Source organism: Drosophila pseudoobscura, chromosome 4 (assembly GCF_009870125.1).
Source record: "Drosophila pseudoobscura strain MV-25-SWS-2005 chromosome 4, UCI_Dpse_MV25, whole genome shotgun sequence".
Taxonomy (NCBI): Eukaryota; Metazoa; Arthropoda; class Insecta; order Diptera; family Drosophilidae; genus Drosophila; species Drosophila pseudoobscura.
Genome location: NC_046681.1, coordinates 7,919,284 through 7,944,038, shown reverse-complemented (window position 1 = coordinate 7,944,038; position 24,755 = coordinate 7,919,284). Strand labels below are relative to the sequence as shown.

The following is a 24,755-nucleotide window of genomic DNA, read 5'->3' as shown; positions in this document are numbered from 1 at the left end:
GTACGCCAAATATAAATTTTTCAAAAGTGATTAGGTTTACACTAGAAGCATCTCATAGGATATTACTGACCTCCTCCATCGCCAGCCGGCCTCCACTGGTAACTTACATTCTTGCCTTTCATACAAATTTTAGGTTTTTACTGACTTTATTTTTATATGAACACTAAACAGTGTACCCGTAGTGCATGTACATCTGGTCTTACTCTGCCGCTAGCAAATATGTGACATTTTAGACGGTGCTAAATTTATTTTTTCTAAGTACTAGGCTGTTATTAAAAAGAATAACGTTAAATAATTGCAATACGACCGTTGAGTGCATGCAGGCGTTGCCACTTGAGTGATTCGTTGCGAGCAAACTTTCCGCAACGCAAGACCAAACACATCAAAATTTATGCACCATCGTGGCTGCCCGTCAAATGCCATGAGAAATACCCGGGTAATGAGGTCGCCGGCAAGACAACGATTTAAAGTTAGTACAATGCATTTTGCCGTCTTTATTGTGCCAATTAATTGCACAAAACATTTAGATTTTCCGTTGCCTTTCACCCAGGGCCGAGCCCCATTCATAGAGCTCGACTGGAGATTCCCAGACGCCCGAAAAATCATTTAAAATGCCATCACCGGGCGGCAAAGTCAAAGGTGGCCGCAGATCAGGCACTGGCCCAGGCACAGCCTCATCCCGCTCTAGGTTTGCTTTATAATTGCAACATTTGCTACTCCATTTTCCGTCTCGCTTTGGTAACAATAGCTTTTCCATCTGCCGACAACATTTTCCATTTGCCTCTGAGCTGATCTGCTCCGTGGCGGCTTTTCAGTTGCATTTTGTCGCTCACCGTCAGCACGCGGATGGCTTTACATTTAACTATTTCGATTTGGGTTTATTTAGACGACAGTTCTGTGTTGTATTTGAAAAGTTGTTAAGAGTTTATGTAACTATTTGTATGTAAATTGCGTGTAAATATTTAAGTTTCAAGCGAATCGAAATAAGGTATATTAACGTACAAGTTCTGCCCTCTGAAAGGTGGCAAATTTCAGCTGGGTTGTTATTTCGTATTCGTGTTGATTTCGTTGGTGGTTCCTTATCAGAATCGAAACACGGCCGCAAATTGTTTTTGTTGATAAGTGAACGGCAGAAAACTACGGGTAGTCGGGAGCTTTTTAGGGGCAGTATTTCGGGTGTGAAACGTGACATATGATTACAGTCGAGCTTCCCTAGAACAAACTGTGTATCTATGTATATGCTCGGGACAATACATGAACAATGCAAAGCTACTCAGAAAATACTAGCTTTAAATATTAAGTTTTACGTTGAAGATCAGATGCAGATCAGGTACAGATATACATATTAATCAGTTCAGGTTAACTCGAGCTATACAGACTTGATTTGGAAAGTAGAGCTAACGAATGTCGCCAGTTTTTCGAGTGGAAACGTGACATTTGCTGACTTGGCGCTGACTTGAGGGTATTGCCATTCACAGTGATCAAAAGAAATAAACTCGTACCGTTTATCATTCAATAAATAAGTTCATGTCTCACAACTGAAACGCTATCATTGACCTTGTCATCATAAAAATTAATCCAGTTGAAAGAAATGCTGTTAAATGCATTCAATCTCATTAATGGCATGCCACTACAAAAAAACTAAAACAAATTGAAGCTGAAAAAGAGAAAAAACACGTTTGTTCAGCTGTGAAATTGACCTTTTATGGCCCCAGACTACCAAAGCCTCCAAAACAGAAAAGTTTGCTTTGGGCTGCCTCCACACTTGTCTTGTTGCCGCTGAAGCTATTTTTAAAAGCAATGAGCGGAAATACTTTACAATGATAGTGGCTCTAATTGCCAGAGAAAGAGAAAGACCGGGACAGAGAAGAGGCAATAATAAGGGTCAACTAGGTAAAACATTTGTTTGGTGGTTTTGTGGAACACTTTAATGTAACTTACAACTTTGATCTTTTGGGATCATTGTAAAGACCTCAATTTAAAGGTGGGAATAAGGGACATTAATTAAATTTATTTTTATTTTTTATTGCCGAACTGGAAAAAGCTTGAAGTATTCTCAGATTGCCTACCGGTCCGGCAAGGCGTTTTATAGTCCTAAAATTACTATATTTAAGGATGACCTGGCGGTCCTATAGTTAGATCATCATCGGGACCCATAAGTTTAACGAGCAGTAAATATGTGGTCGCTCTGTTTCAGTTTTCGGCTAACTCGAAAGCTCTGGTTGCATGGTGTAACTAGAACCGGGGCAAGTCAGACCCAGCCAGGTGCACAACCACAACCACAAATGTGAAAAAGATCTTCAAAACGAATTTCGTAATTATTTCCAGAAAAATAATGCATTATTGCTTAGATGGGAACGCCGAACTTCATATACCTTTAAATAAAAGCATGACATAATTATTGAAATTTCTAAATTGGGTTTTTTAATGTCCCCGTTTGGGGTGCCTGTTGATAAAGGAACATGGATGATATGGTGGATCAAATGCATAGAACAGAAGTGTTTGGTAGGTTTCTCACATACGTACATACGATAAGAGTACATACATATGTATATAGTACACAAATCGTATCGGAAAAAGGCCTTATGTGCATTGCAAACATCAAAGCTAAACTTGAATACCCTCTGAAAGGGAACAGAAACCGAAACAAAAACTGAGAGTTGCATGTCTGGGAAACTGCTTTAATTTCACTTTTCATTTTAGATCTGCCCAGCAAATCAGTGCAATTGCTGGATGGATAGGTACGAAAGGTGCACAGAAAGAGCAAATAATTATTATTTGTTGGCTAAAGAAAGTTTTAATTAGCGGACGAGCATTTAAGATAATGAAGTCGTTTATGTGAAGCATTCAATTATAAAATTGCTCAATTTTCGAAAGTGCAACAAATCAGGGGGAATTAACTCAAGCTCGATTTGCATTCGGTTAATTTTTGCATTTCACTTTCAGATTATGACGTCACTACTGTCCATGGAGACGTCATCGCCAGCATCCGAGCAGCGGGAGCCAGAGGAGGAAGACTCCCACTCGACATCTACAACCCCCACACGAATCCCCCATCCTGCTGTTTCATTCCATCGTTCCGCCTCACTGCGCCTGCGCGGAACCAAAGAGCAGCTTGGCGTGGATGCCATGCGGCCTGCCGGCGGAGGTGGATTCAGTACGCGCGCCAAGCTCGGAGCCAGTCCATCAACCACGTTCGGCTCGCGCTCCGGTCCTATCCACTTGAGGCGTAATCGCAGCTGGAGCAATTTAGGCCACAAAACGTCGTCCAAGCAGGAAGCGGATGCAGTCCATGCATTATGCAGCGCAACCCAGAGTATGTCCCTAGCCCAGGAGGCGTCCACTGACGTCCCGGACGGCTTGGAAATGGCCAACAACATGACCAGCAGCAGCAGGTCGCGTAATATGGTAAGTTGTGGGTGGTTCGGTTTTATATTGATTTTCGCTTTCCGCTGCTGACCTATGAACCGCACTGAGAACCTCCCCGGTGAGGACGGTGTATCACGCACTCGTAGTTGAAAGTACAATAGATATTGCGAAGCTACTTTGGGGAAGAGCCTTTGTGGTAATTGAAGTAAGACGCAATAGGCTTACGTATGCATTCAACCGTTTTACAATTTTATGATTAGTTTACCTTTCGACTGAGGGATCGTCCTGGGCTCCGAGCACTTCTGTGTTTGACTTACAGTTTTATGAGTACTGCGTGAAGTCTATTGAGCAATGCGGGCTGACCATTTACACAGAGCGATAGAAAGGTCATTCGCATAGATGTCAAAGAAGAAGCACACTACCTTGCAAGGTAGCTGTTCTGACAGTTTAATTATACATAGTCCTATTATTCAAGGATGTTTGACTTCTACTACTCCTACTATTCAAGGATGTTGGACTTCTAGTGGTCAAAGTACCGCTTACAGTTATTTTAATGGCTTTCAGTTTATTATTTTCCGAATGTAATAAGAATTGATTTCCGTGTAAGACTTTGCTTAGACTTTCGAGGGCCATTGAAGTGGACTGTCTCCCTTTGTATGCCAATTCAAGTTTTAGATAACTATCTACTTTCTTAAAATGATTCCTTGATCTCAGTTGTACAGAAGTGCCCTTGAGATAATAAACAATGGTTAACTTTCAGTTCTAATGCTGCAGCTGCACTTTGGCAATGACGTGCAGCTTACAGTTGGCGAACCAGTGCTTGGCCAACACTTCCGCCCTCCTTCCTTCTCCTGTAATCCGTAGCGCAAGCGAACGAACGAACCAAACGCAGACCCCCCTCAAGCTGGCTTTGCATAATGCTTGGGGGAGAACAAAAAAGCAAACAAACAGTGGACTCATCTCACCACACCACCACTCACCTATTGGGTGGAGGCGGGCCTATGTTTCGTTTCCACTTCCGCCTGTTCCGTTGCCAGAGTGTACCGAGGAAACAGCTGATACTCTGGGGTTTGTTTGTGCTTGTGCTGCTTATGCGGCGGGGGTTGAGCCAGGGAAATGCAAGTGCGCAGCCCCACTCTCTCTCTCTCCCTCTTGCACTCTTAAGCGGCTGGTACTGCTGCTCCCAGGGTTGTTGTTGCTGCTGTTTGCTTTTCTGCCTCTTTTTGGTGTCTTCTTCGTCTGCGTTTTTTGTTGCTTTTCGTGTTTCGTTCCCCTTTTGCCATGTGCCCAAGTGATTTGCGTTTCAGTTGATTTTTTCGGCCGGACGCGTGCACAAGATTCGCGGTTGGCAGAGCTCTTTCTCTCTCCCCCTCTCGGCCCCTCAGCCCTGTTACTGTATAAAGTTTAAACATTTACAACGCGTGCAAGTGAGGCCTTCAGGTTATTGCTTCTCTGCTCAAAATCGAAGAACCCCAAAGTACAGTGGAAACCCCTTTAATTGAAGACAACACCAATAATTAAGCGTCGCGGCCATGGCTTATAAATGGTAATTACCTGCATGAAGGCTCTCTGTGTAGTTTTAGCCACAATTAGAGTGGCAGTTCGTTGGCCCTTTGGCGTTTTGCATTAATAATTTCTATTGATTTGACCTCTAATTATGTGTGTGCACCAGAACTGTTCTGGTGTAATGTGTGTTATTAAATGAAAGGACGGAAATATGGGAAAACGGGTAGAAAACCAATTACCTATCCATAGAGATAGAATGGTACAATGTGGACAATTAATTTAAATATCTACCTGAAGAGAATACTGGTGCTGTTCTCAAAATACACATGTACATATTTGTATAGTGAAACTTCCGCCACAGCATTCAGGGACGATTTTCGGGGAAGGTATGTGTGGGAGGTATACATTTTTCAGAACGGAGCGCAAAAGAAAATAGAACACTTCATAACGTTCCTCCCTCCTTGCTGACCCTGAAAAGTATGCCAAACTTTTGGATCCTTTTGTATTGCACCGAAAACATTGCCAAAAAAGTGTCAGATTCTTGTATCCACTTTTGAGGCACAGAAAAGAATTTATTTAAAAGTTGATACAAAAATTTAAAAAATAAACTTTTTACAATACTGATCTGAACAGCGATCGAATCGAAGCGGGTTGTAGAGGACTCTAGCTCCCAAAAATTCTAAAAAAACTGGGTGGTTGGTTTAGTTTTTTTCTCTCAGTGTAACCGAAAAGTGATTGTCAGCACGTGACCAGTAACCGACTTGGCTGACAGCCAAGTGGGCTAGAATGGCCATTACATGGCACAGGCCTGGCACTCACCTGCATTGTCAAATCTCTCCATTCCCATCACCCTCTTAGTTTCAATCAAAGTCATTGATTTTTCATAGTCAGCAGCTTAATTGATGGCACCTGTGTACCATATAAGCCTAGCTAGATGCTTGGACGTGACTGTGGAAGATTCTTAAATTTATATTAGGTAGAAAGACTTCCAGAGCCGGCTCGAGTGCGTAAGGTAACCGCTTCTGGCTCGAGGCTTGTTATGACATGGCCACAAACAACACCCGTTTGTTAGCCCATTGCACAGACAGCCCTCTCTTTCTTTCCCTTCTAGTCTTGCTTAAACTATTGTGTAGCCGTGCGTAAAAAGTTTCTTTGCTTAAAGTTTCAGAAATGTTTCCCAGAACTAGAGCCACTAAATGGAGCAAAAAACTCATTAATGGTTAGGTAATATACGCTGTACGAGCATGGTATATATGTACCTAAGTATGCTTATGTGTTTAGCCCCCCTTCCAATCTGCAACTAGAAACAGAGGAGGAAAGTTAAACTGATTTGTCAGATTCTTTTCCCCATTTCGTTTTGCATTCAAAATCGCTGTCACCGGCTCGATTTCAGTCAACCAATTGATGAGTTGGTTTGGCCATTGCAAATAGGTCAGTGGTTCTTGAATCACTTTACATCGGGGACAACCAAAGAAACATTGCAGTGAAGGGTCAATGAACTGCAGGCTCTCATCGCAGGTAGATTGATGTTGGTTTAAACTGTTTAATTACACATATATAAAATGTCCACACGTCGAGTCTTCACTCAAATGTTCAGCTGTATTGTAATTATAATTATTGTTGGTATTCGTACAAAGATACAAAGATTATAAGAGGATACCTTGATCAAACTAATCACAAACTTAAAAAACGCAGACTTTCTTTCTTCTTCTCTTGTTGCCAAAGTGTTTAGAATTTAACAAGCTCAGGAATGCAAGAGAAATGTATGCATTTTTGCATAATTCGTCAGACCTAGTGGGTTACTCGGGCAACCGCGACTGAAGTTAGCATGGTAGTCAGTCAGGTAGGGCCCAGGGGCCAACTAGCTAAATCCAAACGCTAAATACCCCCTTGGAGCCGGACTAATGAGCGGTTAATTGACCACAAAAATGCCGCTGACCAAATGGAGAACTTGAGAGGGAGCTGAAAATCAGAGCTCCGCAATGAAAGTAAGCAAAGCGAATACGAGCAGAAAATGTTTTGTTAAATGTCTGGCAACAAATTGGTTTTAGAGGCGTTAAAAATTCGAATTGGTTTCCATGCTTTTCTGCGCTTTATTGCAAAAATGTATGAAATCCATGCACGACTAAGCAGCAGCCGCGCAACATAAATAGAAAATACCTAAAGAAAAAATCTGAAGAAAAGGTGAAAGAAATAGTGTAAGAAAAAGATTAAGCGATTGAGAAGGCAGCCACCACAACGAGCAGTGCGACGAGTAATCTGTGCGAAAGATCTCTGCCAATCTAGTCCAGATCGGTCTCTACATCTCAATCTATTCATCCATCTTGCAGTCTCTCAAGTTGAACGGCGGCAGTGACAGCAGCAGTAGGACCAACCCCAAGACGACGCCACTGAACACACCATCACCAGCTGGAGCGGCGGCGGCACACAGCTGCATTCGCCAGGGGAATTGCATCAAGGCAACGGGCGGCACTGGCACTGCACCTTCATCGAAATTGTCCACGCTGCATGAGAGCAAGGTGTCCCCAAAGACGCCACCAGTGACACCGGACTCGCCCAGCACCTATCTGGATGATGATCTAGACTCGATGTACTCCTTTGCCACCACCACCTCGGGGCGTTCGACAATGTCCTGCGAGCACCCCTATGTGGCCAGGTAGGTGTATTCTCTTAATTATCCTAATGGTCTCTTAATCTCACCGACTCTTTTCAGGAATGGGACTACTTTTAGCGGTCGCAAGATGAAGTATGTGGTGCACTGCTCCAACTACGCGGGGCAGGTGGGTCCCGACTATCTGACGCCCACGCAGCGGGCGCAGCGGCAAGTACGTCGCCTCAAGGAGCTTCTGTGCATAGCGCGCCAGGATCTTGAGCAGAAGGACACTGAGATCTTACGTCTGACACGGGAAGTGGTCGAGCTGCGTCTGTTCAAGGCGTCTCTGAGTTCCCCCGAAGAACGTTCCGCTTCTTCCGATGCGGTGACTGTGCGCGAAGCGGAGCTTAAGACCTCCCAGGACGTGTCGCCCATTGTGGATATGGTGGACGAGGGCAACGACAAGCATCTGGTGCGCCAACAGCAGCAGCAACTCTCGGCTATGCAGATGTCCGCTGAGATGCAAAGCTCGTACGCGGACTCGGGCCACTTCGAGGACCTCACCATGTCCTCAGTTCACTCCAAGGACTCGCAGACCCAGAGTGAGGTCTGTGGCACTGCCACGCCCGATGCGGAGCCGGAGGCAGCCTGTGGGGGCGAAGATGCGACCAGTAGTGTCGAGAACTACGAGATGCAGCGGCAAGAGTTGATTCGCATGTACGAGCACCGGATCGAGGAACTGATACGCAGCCAGGACGGAGCCACCAGCGACCTGAAGCGCAGCCACAACGACAAGGTGGAGGCACTGCTACAGAAGCTGGCCGAATGCAACACACGATACTCGGATATGGTGCCCGACTACGAGCAGGCGAAACAGCGCATCCGGGAGCTCGAAAAGCAGCTAGAGGATCTGCAGCGGAAGCTGGTAGAGCACGAAGACAAGCAGAACAAGATGTACCTGCACATGTACCAGCAGGGACAGGAAGCAGAGCGCATATCTCGCGCCGATCAGGTACAGTTGTGCTTGTTAAATCTCCGTGAAATAGTGTTTCATTCCACCCGTTGCGTTTCAGGCACTCGAACTGGCCCAGAGGAAACCGGAGAGCAAGGTGTCGATCAACGAACTGCTGCACCAGCTCCAGAGCACCCAGGACGAATTGGAGAACATACGCGTAAGATTCTTCAATATTTTCCTCATCCTATTTTCGGTTTTGTTTTGTGTGTTGCATTTTGTTGCATCGTGAGCCGCCACAACACCACAACACATCAAAACAGCATTCGCTTCACTTCTCCACATCTGTATGTCTGTGTGCGTATTGGGTTGGGGCGTGGCACTTCAATTTGGCGCTTTGCCTGGCTGTAAAAGCTGCAACTAATTGAAATGTCCGCCAATCAATTAAGCAATAATCAACATAAGCAACACTTTCGATTGATTTCGTTTTTAGCCATTAAGTACCATTTGCATAATTAAATAACTTTTATCCACAACACATTTAAACACATTACATTAAACGCAACGTTTATTTTCAATTCGTTTCTTTTGTTTCATTTCAATTCCGTTGCGAGTTCAATTACCGTAGAATAAGTACAGTTCACGTAGATCGGAGTGGAGAACATAATTTGCATGGCAGTAAAAGTACAGTTAACCGTTTCTTTTTTTGTTAAATTTTAAGTCCTAATCGTTCCAATTATTGCATACCTTCTTGCCGGTCCTACAAATGTATACCTTCGTAGTTATCCTTTATTAAATTATCAACTTTGTTTTTATCCTTACAAAAAAAACATTAAAATTCTAAATATTTTGTCGTATAACCATAAACAAAACCAAAAACCAAACTATTTTTGTAGGCATCAGAGTGTAGAATGAGGGAGTGCGGCAGTAATCATGCTCTCCTTACGGCAAAGGAGGCGATTTCTTTGTGGGTTCTTGGCGCGCGTAAGGTTTGTAATAACAAAAAAACAATTTCCCCCCTTCCTAAAATTCCTGTACAATCTACCTAACTGTTTTTTTTTTGTTTTGCAAAATTCCATTAAAATTACACACATCCACATCGACCATAAAAATAATATGTCCCAAGACTCTTCGAATACCGCGCTTAAAAACGGTATTCTTAGCTGCAACTTATAATTTAATCAATCACATTGGCTATATCGAACATTGGGTTTTATCATCCACGAACCCCTTCCATCCAAAACGTCTCGAAACTAACCCACATTCATTTGTCAACATTTGCGCTGTCATTTCTGGGCAAGGGTAAGGTTTTTGGGTTCGTAACTTCAAATCTGTTTCCGCGGGAACATTTTGATAATTTCCTAAAATGATTTGTTTTGTAAGTACATTTTGTTCATTCCAAAACCAAACCAAACAAATCTGTTCTATACTCGTAGAGGTATCGACTAGAGGTATGTTCAACATCATTAATACATCATGACACACAAGGCTAGATGACTTTCTATAACAGAACGAACACACACACAAATAAAGAAATTCTCTAAATTAGCTCCATTTAGCATGTGGTCCATCCAACGTTTTCTCTCCAGTAATCTCGTATAACCAGTAAAAGAAACTATAATTCCCTTTCAACTTTTGCCCAAAAGAAACATTACCCCCTCAACTATATGTTCAGTGTTACATACATAACATAACCTAAATGTTCATATGGCATAGCACCATCAATATCGAAATAAACCAATTAATTGTAAATACATTTCTTCATACCTTACCTTGCAAATAATCTTATCAACAACCAACTTATTTCATCTTCTTCTTGCACTCTCTCTTTCTGACTAACCAAATTTATCCGAAACATGAAAAACGAAATGAAATTTACACAGACCATTTATCGGCGCTTGCTGGATGCTCAGAAGAATCGCACCCATGTGGACCCGGAGGTCACGCTGCAGTTCCTGAAGAGCGCCGTATTCTACTTCCTCACGGACAAGGAGAACTCTCAGGGCCACCTGCAGGCCATCGAGAGCATACTCGAGTTCACCGACGAGGAGAAACAGAAAATCGGTCTGGCACGACTTGCCTAAGCACTTATTATTATAATTATGGTAGAGATAACTGGCACGAGAAAGTCTCTAAAACTATGTTTAAATTTTTAGTCCCCGGCTAAATTTCATTGTTTTGTTTTTTATTGTTTAACGAATTTATTTGCAATTTTATTTATTTAACTAAATAATTTTGTTAAATTAAGGGGTACAACAATATATTCTTTTCGGCAACGATGTCAAATTTGTCTTATAAGTTAGTTCTATTTATATAATTTTCTATATAAGGCTTCAGGCATACCTAAACGTCCTTTATTAAAAGAGATAACAGAAATGATGTAGAAAATATAATTTTACAAAATCTAGGTACTTTTTGTAGCTGTAGTTAATCAAATGAGAGTAAGTACTTATCAACACCACATAGTCGTACAATAGCTTTCGTCGTGTTTCAGCGGAATTTTAATGGCAAATAAATGCAATAGTTTAAAATTTTAATTATTCCATGCGTTTAAAAATGGTTTAAAAATTCCGTTAGATTTCATATCATTCCAGATGGCATATTGCATGCTGCTTGTCCTATGCTGCCGGTCCTTTGCCGATGAAGTGTGGGTAAAATGGCTTATAAAAACTAATACCATCGAAAGTAAACAAGAAAGAATATATTCCGTTGTTTCGTATGTTTATGGTGTAAACCACGAATTTTTGTTTTTTAATTAATAAATAAAACGAGCGGGAACGTGTTGTCTTTTATACCCGGTACTCATTCAGTATATATGTACATGTATACATACATATGTAAGCTTTTGACTTATGTAACCCTTATAAAATATATAATATAATTGGTATGGGAGCTGATGAAGGCCGCATGCTTTCTCTCTCTCTCTCATCTCATCTCTTATCATCGTCCAGACTTGACTTACATTATCAATGATAATGGGGGAGAACAGTTTCCAAATACTGAAAGCATAGAAAGCATAAAAATCCCAACGTCAGACACACTTTTTCTAATAGATTTTTGGCTCCAAAAATGTACATATGTCAATTAAATTAAGCCTAACTAGTCAGTCTCTGTTTTTAAGCTTTTTAAATTTAATCTAAAAAAGGTCAATATTAATTACGTTTGAAATCAGCACGGAAGACAACATTTTAATATTAATTAAATGAAATAGGGTATAAAAATGTCCATACTCATAGCATAAACCTGTTGAATAGCAACAATAACGTGACATTCCAAATACACTTACGTCGCATTAGATCACACTTACGTTTTTACCCAAATATATGGTTTAGATGTACCGAATATGTAGTTACAGTGTAGTTACCATGTACAAAAATACTTTTTTGTTTCAACCTTATTTTATAAACAAACCAGTAAAATGGGGTCGTTAAAATTAGACAATCTTGTAGGAATATTGATTCGAGAATCGGATAAAATGATGTATTCAGTGCTGAGGGTTCTAGTTAGCTAGTAAAATTAGACCGAATATCAAACTCGAGGGATATGGTTTCCCATCTGTGACAGGGAACGATTAACCCATTGTTAACCAGGGGTATTTTAATATTCTACCAAGAACTATGAAAATTAGATCAGCGCAATTTAGAGCATTTCAGGTGAAAGATATCAGGGTTTTAAGAGCAGAGGAAAGCATTGAATGGATCTACAAGAAGAATATACAATCAGTAATATATTCTGCCATTTACCTAAGTCGTTGCACTGTTTTAATAGAGGGGGCTTAAGTGGGCTAAGTAAGTTTTTACATTGGTATATTTTATTGATTTTATTGCCACCTTGTCTATCTTACACACCTTGCAACACCTTGTTGACCATTTTCGCTAAAACCTCTTCTTACGCAAAATGCACTAAAAGCAAGTGCTAAAAGTAAACCAGTCAAGTAGGAAATTGATTCAGTAATCGGATAAAATTATATGGGCATGGCTAAACTATTTATATAGCTAGTAATATTACACGGAATATTAAAATCGAGGAATATGTAAAATAGATCTTGAATTCGTCAGTATATTTACGGTATTTTTTAAAATGAGACGGCATATTGTGGTATATTTCTGAGCGTGGGATGGTATATTACAACGATAAATCCGCGGTCACACTGCATACATTGAATCGAGCGGTTGGTGCGGCGCGCGGGTCTTTGGAAAACAACAACATTCGCTAGAAGTTTACGTTAAAACCAAACTAAAAATTGTATAAAAATAAATTATATATTGGTGGTTTCGGGAGCCTTAAAAACAAAAATATGGCCAAAAGCCGGTAAAATAGGCCTAACAAGAAGGAAATATCGGAAATACAATTGTTTACCGGAAGGTCTCCCGAGCAAATGCCTCGTAGAGAAATCCATGTGAATCAAGTTGGAACCCGTGCGCGCGGTGTGTTGTTTACGCGGCGTCCGTGTGTAAAAATCGAAGCCACATCGAAACAATAATTACGCAAAGAAGTGGTAAATAATCAAATAGAAGAGTGACCCGCCAGGCAGGGGAAACAGTGATTAAAAGAGAGTTCTGAAAGTTAAAACAGATTCTCCTGTGTGTTTTGTTGTTCATGTTTTTTTGGAAAACCGGAAACCCGTCGGAGTGTTTGTTGTGGTCGGTCTCCGGCAGCGGCAGCGGGCAGAGCTTATGCAAATGTGGAACGGGTATGATTATCGTAAAATAAAAAACTAGCATAAGGGTATGATAAACAGAGCAACAAACAAGTATATTTCTTTGCTTTGTTGCCTTTCCGCGTGCCCTAGCAACTGCTGGGAAGGGTACCGTGCTCTACATGGTTGGATTCTGTATTTTTAACAGTTTCTAAAGTTTTAGTAAATTGTAGTTGGCTTAACAGATTTCGAGCTACCACTCTTCGCTGACTGGCCTTCGTTGTGGGAGGGGTGTGAAGAGCAAACAGCAATAACAACACGAGACAACATTTGTGGTACCCAGCATTTAGCGGAGTGCACCGGTAGTGTGCCAATCTGGACGTGCGAAAGGAGTTGTTTGATAAACCAGGGCCATTTTGCCATGTACTATTTGATTGTTATTCAGTCTGATTGCATTAACCTCCTTTGGCAAGGAATAGTCCAGTAGTCCAGTCATTACGGCATAGAATTTTGTCTACTATAATACTCGACTCAAAACAAATCCCGAGCAATGGGTATCATTCAGTCGGTCGAGCTCGTATGCTATTCAAATTTCTCATGTTCGGGTTCCTCTCTCTCGCTCTCTTTCTCTCTGACTGTCGCATTTTTGTTTGCTTTGGTTTAACTTACACACACAAACACTCGCACTCTCGCACACCCTCTTGTCTGTCTGTCCTCATCTTCTATCTCGCTTGCAGTGTATTTAGCTGTTGAGCTATTTATACATTCATTAACGCATTGAGATCAATCCGAGCACGCCTCCTGCTCCCCCTTGGTTCGTCCGTATCAATTGGTTTTGGGAATTAGCACAGAAATAAAACAAAGCAACAACACAAATCAGCGTAAATGACTTTCATTTATTTGCCTTGCAGCGTAATAAGGAAGCCCTACGCCTTTCCGCGGTGCATCAATCAGTCATTCATTGTTTTTATTTGTTCTTTGATAAGGACTAGTTCGAACAGAATGTGAAGCTGACCCAGTAGCAGCTCCTCGCCCTTCAATGTCATATATTTTCATAGCTGCCGACTTTCACGTGGGAGAAAATAAAACAGTGCGAGATACAAGAGAACAAGAAAACCGCTCTTATCAACACAAACTGCACTTTCACTCTCCCAACATATGGTCACGGACTCACGGGTCTGTTGTTGTCTGTTGCCTGAGTAATGAAATTCTTTTCTATTGTTAAATATTTACATACTTGATATTAATACGGAGGAGGCGGTTGAAAATGGGAAACTTGGGCACTGAGTCAGTACACGGGATAGGGACACATCCTATATGATGGTTTTTAGCTACAGTCAAACATCTCTTGGAGTTAAGAATCAATGGAAGGCTCCTAACGACCATACCACAGTGGAGTGACGGCATGGGGAGGAGTGAGTGAGTTATAGCCAGATTTCATTAGGCGTTTGATTTATCATCCCTTTTAATGATTATGAAGTATGATATTTTCGTCCGGTCGATTTCGTGGATAGTTAGTACTTAATTCGAATTATATAATCGTCACTTTGGATTCTCTCATTTACTGAATCTGCCTCGTTTTTTCAGTGGCATTTTATTCGGTGGTCGTCTGTCTCGACTCTCACTCTCACGATTGCGGTATTTAATTTTTACATATGTATTTGCTGCTTTTGTTTTTCTAATGAAACACAATCTTTGATATGTCAGAGATGACTTCATGCATATTTTTAAGAGTACAACCTGAATGTAGGTCGGATCGAATCTGTTCGATGGCTTTATTTGATTTTATTGAAATTGATTTTTGATCCGATCAAAGTATTTGAACTTTGATTTCGGCACTCTGGTCGTATTTTCTTTTCCATTTTATACAATTGTTTAAAGAATTTTTGTTTGGATTTGCGGATATTCGCCTTTGAGTTGATTTTTGATTGTGAAGCATTTTAATGGGCATTTTAAGAATAAAGGAATTTCTGTTCAAAGAATTTCCACAGGTTCAAATTAGTTCTATAACCTTTAAGGTGGGAATTATTCTCATCATACATCTGGGATGAATAGAAATATATGGGTTGTTTGGTACACCCCAGCATTCTGGTCTTACAAGAGAGATGTTTGGGTGATTTCCTTCAAACAAGCATTCAATTACGACACACAATTGATACGGAATCCTCACAGGACATCAGGCATCATAACAGCACCTAGCCCATAGCCAACTGTTTTCAGATCGATTAATTGGACAGAATGAGTGGAAAAGCCATTTAAGCTACCATTTCCAACTGTCCTTACTTCCCATTTTCATTTATCAGAGTATCTTTTCTGATTATTTTTGTTGGCTATAAAACGAACAGAGCAGAAACGTTGTTGCAATTAGTTTATGTTGTGTCTTGTGCAACCTCGAAAAAGTTCCTCCAAAACTTTTTCACTGTCAGTGCTTAAAAGTCGTTTACCTCCCCAAGCGGCCCCGCTCCACGTAGTTCCCCACAAATTTGGCACGAGAAAATTTCACTTGTGAAGGAGAGCCACTCGCCAACCCAAGCGACAACACTCCCCACTCCTCCCAGCACCCGCACAGTAAACATATGGGTGAGTATGTATATATTCCTAGATAGAATAGTTAGGCGTTGGATGGCTGGGCTATAGAGGTTGACCCGTGCCCCCCCCTCCTGCCGATGCCCATGCCCATGCGGCAACCGCATTTATAAAACTGCAACAGCTGCAGTTATTTTTCAGCTTGTTTTGTTTGTCGCCCGACGATGCCACTGAAATTTTTCTTTTGTGCTCACCATAGCCTTCTTTTGTCTCTTTCTGTTAACGTATTGGGCGAACCCAAAAAAGGAAGAATGAAAGATCGAATCCATGTAAAATACAATATTGGAATGCCATATGGAAAAAGTGAATTTCCATGCGAGGTGGTAGCTGAAAAATGTGTGTTGTCTGTTCAGTGAAGCGAAGCGAAATAGTGGCATTAGGATTGTCCTCTGGAACTAGTTCTGTTCAGTTCAAGAATTTCCCTGAACCCCAACCCGATACTGACAAAAAATATATAAGAGACTACGGATAATAGTTAAATTTTGTAATGCAAATTTAGCTCAAGAATCATTCTTTAAATTGAGTTCAACAACAAGACGAGTAATTCAAGTAATTCTCAACAGAACTGGTCCCTCCTCCGCCACATAAAAGACATGTCTAGATTGTGACTGTGGCTATTTCTTGTCTCGTCTCCGAGCATCCGGCTGCCCCGAGCCCACACCTGCTGGTGAAGCGGGGATGGAATGCACTTTGAAAGGCTAAGATAGTGATAGCCGGAGAGCAGCAGATGGCATTGTTTCATGTTGCTAGTAGTTTGGCCTACCTGTTCAGCCTTTGCCTTGCCGGAGCCTTTTCCGCCAGGGGCAAACGAGAAACGAAACAAAAATGGTATAGAACAAACGAATTCCTCAAAAATTTGTGCGTTGTTGCGTCATCGCACATGGAAAAGTATTGGTATTCCTACACATAGATATATACATATGTATATATATGTAGCTATGTATAGGAACAATAAAAAAAAACAATGTTACAGTCTCTGAGTCCGAGGCTGGTTTTCTAGTTAGTCATTTGCCGGTCTCGGGAACCACAGAACTAGTTTTTGCCTCAATTTATATGATTTTTAGCCTCTTGAGCGTCTAACTACAGAAATATTTTATAATTTTATTTATGTGCGAATGTTTTCATTTGTTGTATTTTAGGATTGGTGCTGTCCCACCTTTTGAATGATTTAATTAAATTTCAGTTTTATCGTTATAATTAAATTTGCCACAATTTTCCCCACACTGCTTATCGTCGCACCGTGGCGGTGTGGCTGTGTGTCTGTCTGTGTGGGCAATCAAAGTATGAAAGAGAAATATTTGCAACGAAATATACATATATTCCACAATATACATATGTAAAGCCTAAAGGCTCATTCTAAGTGGTTCGTACAGACGTTGCTTATAGACGACTTCTCTGACTTCTCATGCGTGAATGCCATATTATTTGCATTGTTTCGGCGGGGGCGGGGTCGTGAGAATATGACTGATTCTGGGCTTTCGATTGTGTTCTCTTCCAATTGATTAGTTGCTATCGTAAAAACTCATACATATATCGTATATCGTGTGGGGGGGAGGCTCATCTGCTTTGATCTTGAACTATATGACTCGAAAACTGTGTATTGCCTCGTTTGTACTGCCTCTGTCACGGTTCGGTGCCTGCCAGACATTTGCATACGAGTATTTGGCAAACAGATTCTCAAATAAGCGGAGAGGGCAAACATTTGAAAACTTTATTTACCAAAACAATAACACAATAATTCTCTTGAAAATTAAGAATAGTAGTATATATAAAATATACTTTCTGTAGACTATAAAATCTACACGATATCCTACAATATCCAGACAGATGTGGTCCATACTATTTTCGTAGTGGAGCACATAGAATGTTAAATTTGGCTACATTTTAGGGTTTCTTTAGCTTCATGCGAGTATGTTTAACAGTATGTTTCCTTGGAACGGATTTAATCGGCACTATGGATCGGTATATGTACATCTATTTATCCTTTCGGTTGCCTGTATTGGGGTTGGGGTCCATGGTTGTTGAAATGTTATATACGATTGTTCGGATACTTTAAAGCAGAGTGAAAGAAGAGCCTTCAGTGTTCCAACCGATATTTCTGGAAGAGAGTCTTAATCTCACACACACAACTCACAACGTTCCCCCTCGTTTTTTTTTTTTATCAAATCAAAAAAACTAAATTACATATATAATAAATGTTTTGACCCAAAAATAATAAATAAATTATTCAATAAAAATTTAGAATAATAATTATTCAATAAAAATAAAAATAGTAATTATCCAATAAATAATTATATATATATATTATATATATAATTATAATAATCCAAAAATCAAGAATAACAATTATAATAACAATTATTCAATAAAAATCAAGAATAACGATTATAATAACAATTATTCAATAAAAATCAAGAATAACGATTATAATAACAATTATTCAATAAAAATCAAGAATAACGATTATAATAACAATTATTCAATAAAAATCAAGAATAACGATTATAATAACAATTATTCAATAAAAATCAAGAATAACAATTATAATAACAATTATTCAATAAAAATCAAGAATAACGATTATAATAACAATTATTCAATAAAAATCAAGAATAACGATTATAATAACAATTATTCAATAAAAATCAAGAATAACAATTATAATAACAGTTATTCAATAAAAATCAAGAATAACGATTATAATAACAATTATTCAATAAAAATCAAGAATAACGATTATAATAACAATTATTCAATAAAAATCAAGAATAACAATTATAATAACAGTTATAATAACAATTATAATAACAATTATAATAACAATTATTCAATAAAAATCAAGAATAACGATTATAATAACAATTATTTAATAAAAAACAAGAATAACAATTATAATAACAATTATAATAACAATTATAATAACAATTATTCAATAAAAATCAAGAATAACAATTATAATAACAGTTATAATAACAATTATAATAACGATTATAATAACAATTATTCAATAAAAATCAAGAATAACGATTATAATAACAATTATTTAATAAAAATCAAGAATAACGATTATAATAACAGTTATAATAACAATTATAATAACAATTATTCAATAAAAATCAAGAATAACGATTATAATAACAATTATTTAATAAAAAACAAGAATAACAATTATAATAACAATTATAATAACAATTATAATAACAATTATAATAACAATTATTCAATAAAAATCAAGAATAACAATTATAATAACGATTATTCAATAAAAATCAAGAATAACAATTATAATAACAGTTATAATAACAATTATAATAACAATTATAATAACAATTATTTAATAAAAATCAAGAATAATAATTATAATAACAATTATTCAATAAAAATCAAGAATAACAATTATAATAACAATTATTTAATAAAATTCAAGAATAATAATTATAATAACAAATATTCAATAAAAATCAAGAATAACAATTATAATAACAATTATTCAATGAAAAATTAAATTTATAAATATCCAATAAAAATCAAGAATAAAATTTATAATAATAATTATTCAATAAAAATCAAAAATAATAATTATACAATACAATACAATTATATTATGTATATAAAGTATAATTATTATTTTTGACTTTTATTAAATGATGATTATTTTTGATTTTTATTGTGTAATTATTATATTATTTATTTATTTTGGATTCTTTTTGTATAATTATTATCTTTTTACAGTAAGCTTTATCGTGTCAGAATAGCTGATATTTTGATACTTATTTTAACTACTTCCCACCTACAACTTTTTGCAAAGGTCTTCCCCAAAGGAAAAAAATGTAAAGTCTTGAATCATATGTTATACTTTATATTGTTTATTGTACGTATAAATATTGTATTGTCCCACGTGATTCCAATGAAACAACGGAATGCTTATGGAAACATGGTATAAAACAAATAGAAGACGTACACATTAATATAAAAAAGTAGTTTTATTAAGAAAGTACATTTTCGGGTGCACTAGTTCCCCATTCCCTAGTGTTGGCCATAACCTGTTGACACGAATGTACGAGGACGACGAACATATAAATATATCAAGTCAAGTTGAGTCAACCATTTCGGGGGAAATGTTAATGTCGGGTCATAATCCTGGGGACCGTCTGCGAGGAGGACACTCATTTGACAGGTGACCCTCCCGCCATCCGCCCCCCGCCCCGGTGGAAGCTACGAACAGAAAAGTGGAAACTGTTGCGTGTTCTTTCTGTGGAAAACTGAAGGAAAGCCAAAGCCAAAGGAAAAGCGGGAGAGAAAGACATGACAAACTATCCCCGCGATGTATGATGATGAATGAATGGAATATGACATTTTGCCCACTTAAATGGGCCTTTCAGCCGAATAAAAGTCACTTTTTTTTAAAAAGAGCTGAAATGATGATGAAATTAGCACGTAAAAGGGAGGCAGAACTCATAAAGTGGCGGAAAGGAGGCTTTTATAACACCCTTAAATGAAATGGAAAGCTCTCACATGAAGAGGAGTGCGATCTGGAATAGGATAAGGTCATGTCCAGTCCCGTCCCGTCCATTACCATTCCGCCACATTTGTCACTATTAACGTGGCGACAATTTTCAGGGCGGAGTAATGGCACACATGACTCCGTGTCCGAGTCCGAGTCCGTGTCCGTGTACGTGCACGGGTACGTGTCCGGTACATGTAAGGGCACGGCTTTCGGTCGCTTTCAAATAAATTAAAAAATACAAAAACGGAATGAAACAAACCCCGAGACTGGTGACTAACGTTACAAACTGTTTCGCTCGCTTAAATGCATCAGCGAAATTGTTTGTTAATGGACAACCTGCCAGGAGCTGTGCTTCGCCTCCGTTTTGGACACACACGGCACACATGTCGCATGGGTAATATCCTCCGACAGGTCAAACAAAGAGCGCACTATGCATAAAACGATATTTGCCCGTAGCCGCGACTCCCCGGAAAGCTGAACCCCCCCACCGGACCGCACATTGTTGGGGATGCTCTTGTGGCCCAGCTGGCGTGTTCTACAATGGGCCGAAATGAATTAACTGCTAGTTAAAAATTTACGGGTCGTTGGAGAGCAGAAGTTTATGTTTATTGGTTGACAGTAAAACTAGTGTAACTACCCTACTCTACAGTGTTTTTATACCCGGTACTTGAAGCGTACAGGGCTATATGCGATTTGTGGTGCACTGGATGAGTGCAACACCCCGAAGGAAGCGTTTCCAACTCCATAAAGTAGATATATTCTTGCTCAGCATCAATACCCCTGATCGCCTGTCCTTCCGTCTTGTTTGACGACTAGTTCTCAGAGTACGGACTCCTGTAATCTCCTCCTGTAATCCTTGATGAATCAAGGTTGTTTCCTCGTGCAGTGTGCCAGCTCTGGCGAGAGAGTGGGATAAAACGGCTGGTATTCTTGTGAGAATGGAGACAGATATAAAAAAAGCTCACACATACTCCTACATATCGGGTATAAAAATAGAGCCGCGACTCTTTCGTTGCCACTCGTTCCTGCTCGTCCCCGCTCGTTCCTGCTCGTTCCTGCTCGTTCCTGCTCGTTCCTGCCCATTCCGGATTGTTCCAGCACTTGGAACCGAATTTGGAATACAAATTTGTGGATATTCTATTTCATTTATCCATCTCTATATTCTAACAAAGTGAAAGTCATAGAGAAGCAAAAGGAACTCTCGTTCTCCACTTAAACTGTAGTGCAAACAGCTCCTCTATAGCACCTGCCTCAAGACCTGTGCCCCTGAACCATGAGGAAACTTTTTTAGTCTATTCTAAACTTATTCAATTGTTTTTTAAGCTGAGTTTCTGCTTTTCGGTGTACACACATATGTCCCACAATTAGTATATTGTATTCATGCACTGGTGAAAAATCGTACATGCACGTAAGTGTCGATTAGCATATTTCGAGCCAAAGTTCCCAATACACTACACAGTATATCCATTTGTTGTAGCTATTGCCTACCGGTGGAGTCGTTCTATAAATAATTCGTGCTGAGTGAATTCCACAGTGCATCTCAGCGGGAATCGTTGGGGGCTCGGTCGAAAAGATAAATGTAGGCCAAGACCAGAGGCGAATATGCATTTTGGTGTTTCCCGCCCCGCTTCTCTGCCCTTCCCTTCCTGTCACTTTGAGTGAAACGAAGGCGTTGGCCACAGCTTGTTGGACCATTAGCCCCCGTGTGAGTGTGTCTGTGTGTGTGTGGGGGGCAAGGGGGCCTCGGGTTGTGTGATATGTGGCGCGGTTGCAACTTTGAAATTAATTTCCCTTGTGAAATTTACGTATACGTAATTGTTGAAGCAAGCTGCTGCCCCTTTCCATGCTCTCCACTTGGGGAGGACCAATCAAACTGTAGGAAGAGGCGGAGGGGGTCACTGTCAGTGACCCACTTCTCGTCCAGATGGGGGTAAACAGCTCCCTGTGCATATACAATTAATAATGCCAGTCGGATTTATTGTACATTAACGACAATTTGTGTAATTCAATTGACCTCGCTCGATTAATGCGGGCTGAAAACCCGATCTATTTTATTTCTGTCAGCTACAACGCCATAAAGTATTTCGTGACATTTTCAACTTTGGGCCATTGACCGCCTTTTCTGTGGAAACAAATTTTGAGGGCTGATCGGAACGTTTCACATGAAAAGAGGCGTGTAAAATGTCAGCTACTTCCTCGACATAACGTTGCCCGGTGGCAAGTTTCTGCATTTCATATGTTCTGGTTCTCAATCATATTTTTTGTGACTCTCCAGAGTCTCTCGCGATTACTCATTGAACTTCCGATAGGAACAACAGCCAGTTAAGAAACGGAGACAAGGCACATAAGAAAAAGGTATACACAGCCTCCAGAAGATCATAAACTGAGAACAATCTCTTAGTCAATTCAGGCACAAACAAATGACCAAAAGGCACTCAGAAGAGTCTTCAATATGATTTTCCTCTTTAATATAATCTGGTCTGATTTAATTCCATTTCAGCATTTAATTATTCTCTCAATTAATGTGACATTACCCCATACATGTTCTTATGTTTCGAGATTGTTCATTGTGTTGTTAGCTACGAGCATTTACCACGTTTACTTTTTAAGTGCCTCCTAGTAAGCATCGTTCTTATCAGTACGAGTATCTCGGCATGGCCTTCACCCAGTATGAACTAGTAAACACCTCTCGAAGATTATATCGAAGTGCACAGGGGCCATGAGAATGTGTGTATGTAGAGCGATGGATATGTCTACCTTGGAGCTCACCCCCAAAAGGGTAATTATTCGCATTTAAGGGAAGTTACATACATATATGTGGCCCCGAGACTCTAGAAAATTGTTCATCGATAGGATAGCAGATATGTATGTATGCTCCCCTTGCGTGTCCTTTGTTACTGTCTCCATTGTAAACGGAACTTATATTGGTTATACTAGAGTTCTGGGGATTGAGTTTGGATTAATGGCTACGGAGCGATTCCTTCACAAATTGGATTTTACAGTGCATTGACTTGCAAGACCTAGAATTCTATTACTAAGAGACTTCATTGACTTTTAAAATGTTAGAGCTGCGAGATTGTTGGCCAGAGGTCAATGAACCACCGTCAACATATGACTGTCTTAGCTCATTATCAGTCACTGTACCCAAGCAGGTACCGAAAACCAGCCAAATTTAAAGAATTTTAGCGCCGAACTGATGACAGATATCGCAATAATTTGTTTTGGTATGTAAAAAAGAAAGATGGGTCTGCAAGTAGAATTTTTAAAGAGCATAATTTCACGGGGTTTACTTATAAAAATTAACCAGTGAAAATAAAAGGTTCCAATAGAGAAATGAATGTGTTAGCGCCGAAATTCGTTTTTAGCGGGTATCTCCTAGTCGCAATACTCTCGTTCGAGCCACTTTCCAGCTCTTTTTCAGCACAATTTTGTAGGAAAATTGCATGTGAAGTTTTCCGCTGCCTGCCTGCTCTTTATCGTTGAGCTTTTCTGTCAAACGCACACGAAGAATGTCAAATGAAATGTTTTCATCATTTTCCTCGTTCTCAATATTTTTAGTACTGCGTGCTTTCGAGCAATTATTATGTTATGTTTTGCTTTGCTTTTGAGTTTATTTTTTGTATTTTTAAAGCATTAAATGGGGCGCGGGCTTCCCTTCCCCAAGGGGCTAACAATTGGCCAAGTATTGACATTGACAGTCATCCAACGACGGAGGGTGTGATGTCACCAGCAGTGCTGGAGTACAAAAAGAGTAGACTAGCAAGCAAAGCGTGTGACATGCACACACATCATACAGATTACGTGGTTGTAGAGCATTGCAGAGCATTCCGACTGCAGCATACCTTCTAGCCGTATTTTATCAATGTATACCTCATGGAAAGGAAGTCGTGAAAGTCGGGACTCCCTTTCCGGAAAGCCAATACACCCTTGCACTCCCCGAGTACGGGGCATAGAAACGAAGTCCACAAGTGGACACTGAAAAGAGTGGAGGCTAAGAATGGAATCTGGGGTTGTCGGAGCAAAAGCTCGGCTAACTCGTTGGCCATTTGTAATTAATGTAAAATGAATGGTCAACGAACACGCGGTGGAACATGCGGCTAAGAGAGGGGTGGCCAGAGAGTGGGTGACTTTGTCAACGTTATGCCTCAAGAAAATAAAACTGCAAAGACGACTTCTAGTAGTGTGTATAATTGCAAGAGTTGTCTGTGGAATGGGGCAGTGTCCGGAGATGGCAACGCCCGGACAAAGTTCAAGTGCCAGCCAGCCGCCAGACGTGGCAATGAAGCTGCTAATGAACGTAGCGGGGGAATGAGATGATAGCAAACTTGGAATTGAGTTCTCTCTTCAAGAAGCTCTATTTTAATATTCATGTAAGGCGATTAAGATCGGGCAATTCATTTAGATCACAGAAACTTCGAGAAAGTCAAGGGGAGGACTTTTACTTGTATCAACAGCACTACGATACGTTAGTTATACGATAGTTGACAGTCAAACCAGATATGGTAATGGTTATGGCAGAGCAGAAAAACCTTCTAAACGAAAGAATGCTTCGATTTGAATGGGAAATTTCATTCCATTCAGGAATTTACTAATTAAAATTGTG

General features: G+C 39.7%; 2 protein-coding genes across 29 annotated transcripts in view; both read left to right on the top strand.

Annotated features, from left to right (window-relative positions):
- Positions 1 to 253: 253 nt before the first annotated feature.
- On the top strand, positions 254 to 10,827 carry qtc (GRIP domain-containing protein quick-to-court). 5 transcript variants are annotated; one of them, XM_015181095.2, is made up of 7 exons: positions 254 to 469; positions 2,947 to 3,408; positions 7,206 to 7,531; positions 7,589 to 8,480; positions 8,542 to 8,640; positions 9,317 to 9,409; positions 10,304 to 10,827. In XM_015181095.2, the coding sequence occupies exons 1-7, from the start codon at positions 392 to 394 to the stop codon at positions 10,502 to 10,504; spliced, it is 2,151 nt and encodes a 716-aa protein (XP_015036581.2). In that variant the 5' UTR covers positions 254 to 391; the 3' UTR covers positions 10,505 to 10,827. The 5 variants fall into 5 exon arrangements, with proteins under 5 accessions (XP_015036581.2, XP_015036582.2, XP_001355966.2 ...); XM_001355930.4 differs by lacking the exon at positions 254 to 469 and adding an exon at positions 807 to 988; XM_015181096.2 differs by lacking the exon at positions 9,317 to 9,409 and having other exon boundaries at positions 256 to 469.
- Positions 10,828 to 13,008: 2,181 nt separating this feature from the next.
- Piezo (piezo type mechanosensitive ion channel component) overlaps positions 13,009 to 24,755 on the top strand; it is a 33,741-nt gene continuing 21,994 nt past the window's right edge. For all 24 annotated transcript variants that reach the window (XM_033380700.1, XM_015181112.2, XM_033380697.1 and 21 more), the window contains exon 1: positions 13,009 to 13,113. The gene's annotated coding sequence lies outside the window, so the exon portion shown is untranslated. The remainder of the gene's footprint in view (positions 13,114 to 24,755) is intronic.

Bases quoted from the DNA above. Each gene is read 5' to 3' on its own strand.
- qtc (XM_015181095.2), top strand. From the start codon at position 392: ATGCACCATCGTGGCTGCCCGTCAAATGCCATGAGAAATACCCGGGTA. The intron at 470-2,946 runs GTTAGTACAATG...TTTCACTTTCAG, and splicing joins CGGCAAGACAACGATTTAAA to ATTATGACGTCACTACTGTC. The intron at 3,409-7,205 runs GTAAGTTGTGGG...TCCATCTTGCAG, and splicing joins GCAGCAGGTCGCGTAATATG to TCTCTCAAGTTGAACGGCGG.